At 36.8% G+C, this 8,110-nt stretch overlaps 1 protein-coding gene across 1 annotated transcript in view; it reads left to right on the forward strand.

Moving 5' to 3' along the window:
• The window catches only part of hdac4 (histone deacetylase 4), a 261,791-nt gene that overhangs the window by 157,014 nt on the left and 96,667 nt on the right, over positions 1 to 8,110 (forward strand). The window contains exon 8 of the mRNA XM_016554337.1: positions 2,937 to 3,055. Within this exon, the coding sequence (XP_016409823.1) occupies positions 2,937 to 3,055 (119 nt within the window). The remainder of the gene's footprint in view (positions 1 to 2,936; positions 3,056 to 8,110) is intronic.

Here is an 8,110-nt window from a genome sequence, read left to right on the forward strand (position 1 = left end):
ACACACACACACACAGTATAATAATATAAAAAAAATACTAAACAGGTTTACACAAGTCAAGTGCCTCACTTGTGAAAAACTGATTTAAAAAGAAATAAGAATAAGAAAAAAAAACATTTTAAATTAATAAAAAGCCAAGTAGAATTTAGAGAAATTATTTTATTGTATTTTATTTTTTATTTTAGTTTAGTTTTGTTTTGCTTTGTTGTTTTTTTTGTGCATATTTGTGACAAACAGTGCGGGTCAGCTGCACCTATTACAAAAAAAATCAGATTTTTTTTCCCCTGTAAGAAAGAGATTAATTTGCTGTTTCTTTGTTTGATTTGTTTTTGCATATTTGTCAGCTGCACCTATCACAAAAAATCTAAAGATTTTTTTTATTTTGGTGGGCTTTAATTTTGTATTAATAATTTTTTTTTTTTCTCCAAATTATGAGCACAGTGATTGATTGGCAAGTGAGTAGTTGTTGTTCACTGCTATCTGAAATGCATCAGGACAGATTAACATTTACACTATGAATATAGTGTCGTCACAAGTGTTTTAACTAGCTCTGAATGTGGTTTGAGTGATCGAATACTGAAGTGGTTCGGACCTGTTTACACTTGTATTTAGCGCTGTGATCAGATTACCTAAGACAGATCTTAAAAGCAGATCAAAAAGAAGCTAAAGATCCACATGCTACACAAAGCTGATGCCAAACTTCAGAGTGTAGTATAGTTGTTCGCTTGCAGCTGTAAGCCAAAGTAAAACCATGTTATGTAAGTTTATACTTTGATTGATTGACAGCTTTGTTTCTCCCTTCACCACACAAAAGATGTAGCTGTCACCTCTGGGTTCTTGAAATATTTGAGCAAGTTTTGATTGGGGAGCTTGTCATGTGTGAAAGATAGCGGTGAAGAGGAGGCGCGTGTCAGTTGTAAGAAAGAGATTAATTTGCTGTTTCTTTGTTTGATTTGTTTTTGCATATTTGTCAGCTGCACCTATCACAAAAAATCTAAAGATTTTTTTTATTTTGGTGGGCTTTAATTTTGTATTAATTATTTTATTTTTTTTCTCCAAATGATGAGCACAGTGATTGATTGGCAAGTGAGTAGTTGTTGTTCACTGCTATCTGAAATGCATCAGGACAGATTAACATTTACACTATGAATATAGTGTCGTCACAAGTGTTTTAACTAGCTCTGAATGTGGTTTGAGTGATCGAATACTGAAGTGGTTCGGACCTGTTTACACTTGTATTTAGCGCTGTGATCAGATTACCTAAGACAGATCTTAAAAGCAGATCAAAAAGAAGCTAAAGATCCACATGCTACACAAAGCTGATGCCAAACTTCAGAGTGTAGTATAGTTGTTCGCTTGCAGCTGTAAGCCAAAGTAAAACCATGTTATGTAAGTTTATACTTTGATTGATTGACAGCTTTGTTTCTCCCTTCACCACACAAAAGATGTAGCTGTCACCTCTGGGTTCTTGAAATATTTGAGCAAGTTTTGATTGGGGAGCTTGTCATGTGTGAAAGATAGCGGTGAAGAGGAGGCGCGTGTCAGTGTGTGAGGGTGTGGATGTGAATAGGAGTGTGTTTGTGTAAAAAAAAAAACTCACACTCCATCAAACCCACCTTTCACACTCCTCATCTGTGAGGCTCGGAAAATGGAAAGAGAACATTCCTTTTGAAAGAAATGTTCCAGGCTTTTGCATTTACATACTTATGAACATAAACTACTATTCAAAAGTTTAGGGCCAATAAGATTTTTTAAGAATTAAGATTTTTTTTATTATTATTGAATACTCACCAAGGCTGCATTTATTTGATCTAAAATACAATAAAATCATTAGTAGCAGTAGTAGTATCTCTGATTTATATTTGAATGCAAAAAATGAAATTTATTCCTTTGATGACAAAGTTGAATTTATTGAATTCATAAATATTTTTGTTTATTAAATAATGTATGTTATTTAATGTATATTATTTTTTAAATTTATTTGTTTACTTAATTTACTTGTTTACTTAATATTATATTTATTTGTAAAATGTATTTGTTTAATAGTTCTTTAAATTAAATCTAATTATAAGATATATTCACATTCTTATGTATATAAATTTAATGGCTTTATCTAGAGCTGCAACTACCAACGTTTCTGATAATCAAGTAATGTCTTAAAATTATTTATTTTATAAATTTATTTTTCTGCTAAATTATTTATTATTTATTTATCTACTTTATTTATTTTTTTATCTTTTTTTGAATTAGCTTTTGAATTTTATATTTTTTGAGTTCTTTATATCTTGAATTAATTTCAATTTAATTTAAAAAATACACTTTAGTTTTGTAACAATGTAAAAACTTGACTTGTCACTCTTGTTCAATTTAATGCTTCCGTGCTGAATAAAATTAATTTCTTAAAAAAAAAATAAAAAAAATGACTGACCTCAAACCTTTGAATAGCAGTGTATGTTTCATCCAATTGCTTCCTTATTTCCGACATACTGATTACAGCATTTGCACTAGGGTTGACTGAGAGTGAGTCATTTCTGTAGCTTGCGTGTGCTATTAAAACAGATCTGGAGCTCCTGGCCTGTGTGAGATGGGCGGACGGTGAGCCAGATTAAATTCTTGGGTCTGTGCGGAAGCCAGCTGACCTCAGATGCCCCGCTGCAGTTGTCTTTCCTGTTTAGAAGGAGCAAATCCCTTTATTTTTGCAGAGCTTTGATGGGCTAGAGCTGATATTTTTGAATCTGAAAGTGTGTCATACTCAAGCATGTTTATTTGTAAACAGAATAAACATGCTTGACCGCATTATGGGTGATCTGAGTTTGCATTCCCATTATTTGGCAGAAAGCGTTCCGCTGCTGGGAATGGTGAGCAGCTGTGTGTGGAAATGTCTAGAAATGCACATATTTGAGTACCTATGTGTGTGTTTGTGATTTGTTCCACAGGAAGACCCAGCACAGCTCCCTGGACCAGAGCTCACCACCTCAGACAGGGATTTCCACTTACAACCACCCGGTGCTGGGAATGTACGACCCAAAAGATGACTTCCCGCTCCGCAAGACGGGTAAAACTAAGCCCCTTCCTCTCAATGCGTCCCTCCCTGTCTTTTCACTTTCACTAGGGTTGCTTACACCCGTTCAGGTTTACTTACTCAGAACTGGTTCCAAAAAACATGGAATAAACTCTGTGACCTTTGCTTCCATTGACGTTAGTGGAAACCATTTTTTCCATCTGTAGATGCAGAAGCCGTTTTCTCACACTCACACACAACTATAAAAGATTGTGACGTTCAACGGCTACAAAATGTGGAGCAGTGTTTCACATCGGCGGCATATCTGCGGCATATTCGCCGATACGATATATCTGCGACAGGCTCATATCGGCCGATAAAATCGGCAAAACGATATATCGGTCGGGCTCTACTTATGATTGTACTTTATTAATTTACTTAAAACTTTTACAAATTCATTATTTAATTGCATTATTTAAATATATATTTTTTCATGTTCCATTAAAATTCAGAAGGGAAATATACCGAATTGTTATGGAAAGAAATGAATAAATAGTGCTGTTTGTTTTGTTTTGTTTTGTGGAACATGACCAGAACAAGTTGTTGACAAATTTTTTTTAGATGCACCTAAGGTCCAGGTAACATTGCTTAGATTTACTTGATAGCATTAGAGAGTCCTATTGGTGTCTCTCTCTCTCTCTCTCTCTCTCTCTTGAAACATTCTGGAAAGTTTTCTGCTTTTGATGAAAAACGTCCATGAGGTTTTAGGAGGTTTAGGTAAAGACATTCTCTCTGACATCTGCTGTGTGTTAAGAAGAGCTCCAGTGTCTGTGGGCTGGCATGGGTCCTGTGCCCCCTGCTTCAGCATCACTGTCTTCATTATCGGGGCTCCAGGCAGTGTGTGTTAAAGAAGTTGCCCGCCCCCCTGCCGCTGCAGGAGAGCACTCAAGGGCAATTCCTATGCAGACTCACTTTCGGCTGGTTTAGGTAGCGTAAGGCCTCTGTGCTCATTAATCACCCTGGAAATGGGCCTGTCAGGGACCCGCAGTACAACCTGCCCTGGGCCTTTAGCACACACAGAGCCCCGGTGAGACCTGCGTAATTACAGTGCAGGCCAGGGAGATGGGAGGGGGAGGTGTTGCGGAGTGCACTACAGTCGTAACTGCGGACAGAAGGTGAATGCAGCTCCTGCAACCTAAATCAAAGGGTCCTACTGTACAGCAACCTTTATGACCTCTAGGTCTGCTTGAGGATGATTGAACATTCATTGCACTCAGAGTCCAAAATGAACGTTTTGCTGCACCTGTCAAATTGCAGATAATCTGAGAAAATTTACAGGCTATAAATACCATACAGTCATTTTATTTATTTTATTTTATTTTAGATATTTATTTTATTTTCCCTACAAGAAAGTGATAGTTTGGCTTTTTATTTTATTATTTTATATATTATATATTATTTTATTATTGTAATATATTTTCTATTTTATCCCTATAAGAAACCGGTTGTTTAGCTGTTATTTTATTTTATTTTTTTCCCTGTAAGAAAGAGACTGTTTAGTTGTTTTTATTTATTTAATTAATTTATTTATTTCATAGCTTTTTTTTGTTGCATATTTGTGACAAACGGCATGAGTCATTGTGCTAATCAACTGCACCTGTCAAAGAAACAAATTATTTTGTTCCACATTTTTTATTTCATCTTAATGCGACAAATATTCCACCATATGTGTTGCCACATGGGGTTCAGTAAAAAAATGACTTAATACAACCTAGAGAAATTTTTCCACAAGGAATAGTTGTTCATTTTTCTTTAATAGACTGGTTTTGTGTTTGATTTTAATTGATTTTAATTTACTTTTATTCCATCAGCAGAAGTTTTTGCACATCACTTGCATATAATCTGAGATAATCTTACCTATAATTTAGCTGTTGACAAGTTACCAGTCGTCATCTACTCCCATTTGGCGCTTGGCCGGTGTTAATATTGGACCCTGATTGCGCTGTTGCAACCCACAGTTTGGTTTGATGCGATATGTGTTCCCACAGTTCATTGTTTTCATTATCCATGAGTGGCACAACCTCTTTGACGTCCTTCCACGGTTATATTTCCCATGCAAGCTATTAACCTGGGAAAGCAGCAGGAGCATACAGGCGGTGGAACCTCGGGAAAGAGGATCCGATGGTCTGAACTTCAAGCTGTGAAATGTTCTTTGTTTAGTTCTGATGATTGAGTTTGCGGTAAGGCTCGTTTGCGAGTCGATTCCAGTCGTCCCGCTGTAGATAAACCTCAGTTTGCTCTGGCTGGCAGAGCGCATTCCTGCAGCGGGGTTATGGAGAAGGAGGGTGGCCCAGGCCTTAACCAGAACTGTTTGACGCTCGCTTTCCCTCTCAGGACAGGCCCGAGTCTGTTTTCACACGTCTCACCTAACCGTCGGACATCTGGAACCTTGGCTGTTGGCAGCTGCAGGAAGTGTTATGTTGTTTTAGGACAGTGAAGTCTGCTAGATGTCCAGTGCCATGAATGCTGCACAGACGGTTGCTCTTCTGGATTTATGTCATGGTTTTCTGATAGTGGTGAGCAGTGTTTTGGGCTGTTATATGTTACAAGTTACGTTATCGAATTGCTGTTCTCAACGAGTAAAGTGACGTTTGACTTGTGTAGTTATTTTGTTCAAATAAGCACTGCATATTACATAATCATATATATTTTTTTTTCAATCAAATATATAATTTAGTATTAGTTACTGTATGTTATGTATATGTTGTGTATATGTATATGTTATGTTATGTAATAAGTAATGCAGTATTTTAGAATGCTACTTTTACAAGTAACATCCTCCAGCAGTGGTGTTGACGCTTTCCTTTCTACGCTAAGTGTGAATGTATGGTGCAAGTATGTGGCTCAGCGAGAGCTCTTTTGTTTCTCTCATGCATTTCTCCTGCAGTGCTGTGAGGCTGTGCTCTTCTGACCATGTTCGAGCAGGCGGGAAGGTCACAGAGCTGACATTTTGCGCAGAGCGGGCTTGCAGCAATCGTGACTGTTTTTCGGTGACTCATTCTTTCACATGTCATGCAGAAAGTGTTTTTTCTTCGAAAATCTGGCTCAAAATTCATCGCAAACAATTACTTGCTGTTGACAGCCTTGGGGCAGTGAGTAAATGACTGTCTGTTATGCCTCACTTGAAACACAAGTTGCTCTCATTTGATCAGAAATAGGACACTTTTATAGAAAATGAGTTTGAGACGTCGCACAAAGCATTGCCGTTGCTCTTCTCATTTGTACACCATATGATTCGCCTCCAGGTTACAGCGAAGTGCTCTTCACATTCATGTTGACACGTCAATTTTCGCTGGGGAGTTTACAGGATTAGAAAGCAGAGGATAGAGAAATCTGGAAGGAATTGAGCTTGAGCTTTAAACACAATTACACTAATCAGCCTGGAGGTTGCAATTTGTGACCTAATACCTGCTAATAAGAGCTGGGATGCAGGCTGTAAAGGACAGAAGAGTGAACAGGACTGTGCTTTGTTTCTTGGGTAATGTTTAGTGATCAGGTCTGGTAACCAAAAGCTGACAAATGCATATGCAAATCCAAACGGTTGTCTATTTGTTTACAGTATGTATATTTTTAGGGCTTTTGAAAAAAGTTAGGCTGATGATACACAGGACAACTGTTTGAGCAATGTTGCCAAGCAACTTTTTAAAGAAATGTTGCTTGGGCACTTTCCCACTGAGAATGGAAAACTAATTTCTATCTGGATACTTTAATATATTTTATCGAAACTTTATGCTATCTTTTCTGTTTTTCACATAGAGTATAAATGGACCTGTGTGCATGAAAATCTATTACTTCCTTTTATATTTTAGGAAGGGAATCGTCATGTTTAGGGGTTCTTGGCATTAAAAAGTTTGACAATGATGATAATGATAATGAGGAGCCGTGCCGCTCCCTGAACATGCTGTCCACTCAACACAGCTTCTGTTTGCCTCCTAAGAGCTCATTTCCCTTATCTGGATCTAAGTGCTTTTTTAATAGCTGTAGGATGATGACTTCTGCTTGCAGGGCTCCAGACTGCGACTAAAACGCTCGCATTTGCGACCAAAAATATTAATTTTGTGAGTTACGTTTTTGCTGAGGTCACCCCTGGCGACTATATATATTTACATGTTATGACTTAAAAATGTGCATGTAATGCCTTTTTTCCTGATTGTTTTGTGATCACATCTTTTGTTATGTTCACGTATTAATCTGAGAAAAAAGTGGAATGGAAAAAAAGTTTCAAACAGTCCTCGTCTCTGCAGCACAGCAGCATTGACGCACACCCCACAGAAAAGCAGCGTCTATTTCGTGCACAACCTGAACAAACTACAACAGGTAAAGCTGTCAGCTGTGTGGATATTGGCAATATCGTTAACAATTCTCGTTTATAATCATTACTAATATGGCTTCTTGTTATCAAGATCTTAGTCTGCTGTGTTCTGTTAATGCGTGGACTTCATATTAGTTGAAGCGCACTTGCCGTCCAGTAATCGCAATAAGCTTTGTGCTTTGTTACTTTTTAATAAACAAAGTATCAGCTTTAAAATTATTCATAACGAATAATGAATTCATAACGAAATTGAAAAAATAAATACGGTTTTGGCGCTCTTAAATGCAGCAGGCACGATCGCTTTAGCACCTCAGTTCAAGCGGCAAGTGAACCATTATATAAGTGAAGACATTATATCTTTATCTTTACTACTATAGTACATAATGAATATGAATTAACATCAAAAGGTAGGCTATTTTATAAGAGATCCTACAGTACAATTTACTGAAATGTCTCGTGTAATAAAAGCTCATTCAGTGTTTCAAACTGCGGAAAACATGTAAAGCTTGTAAACATTGCAACGTAATTATACATTTCCCCCAGAATAACCATTCGGTGTCCACAAGCTCATCAGTCAGCTAGAAAAATAACTATAAAGAGGAGCATTTTGCTATATTTATGCGGTATTGCATATTGATATTTTTTATTTAACCTGTTGATTCAACTTTATAGGATTCAACTCCTCCTATAAAATTGCATTTTACTAATGAAGAAAAACAGACTGAATGTGTGAAAGA

Source organism: Sinocyclocheilus rhinocerous, unplaced genomic scaffold, assembly GCF_001515625.1.
Source record: "Sinocyclocheilus rhinocerous isolate Xijiao unplaced genomic scaffold, SAMN03320098_v1.1 scaffold2541, whole genome shotgun sequence".
Lineage (NCBI taxonomy): Eukaryota > Metazoa > Chordata > Actinopteri > Cypriniformes > Cyprinidae > Sinocyclocheilus > Sinocyclocheilus rhinocerous.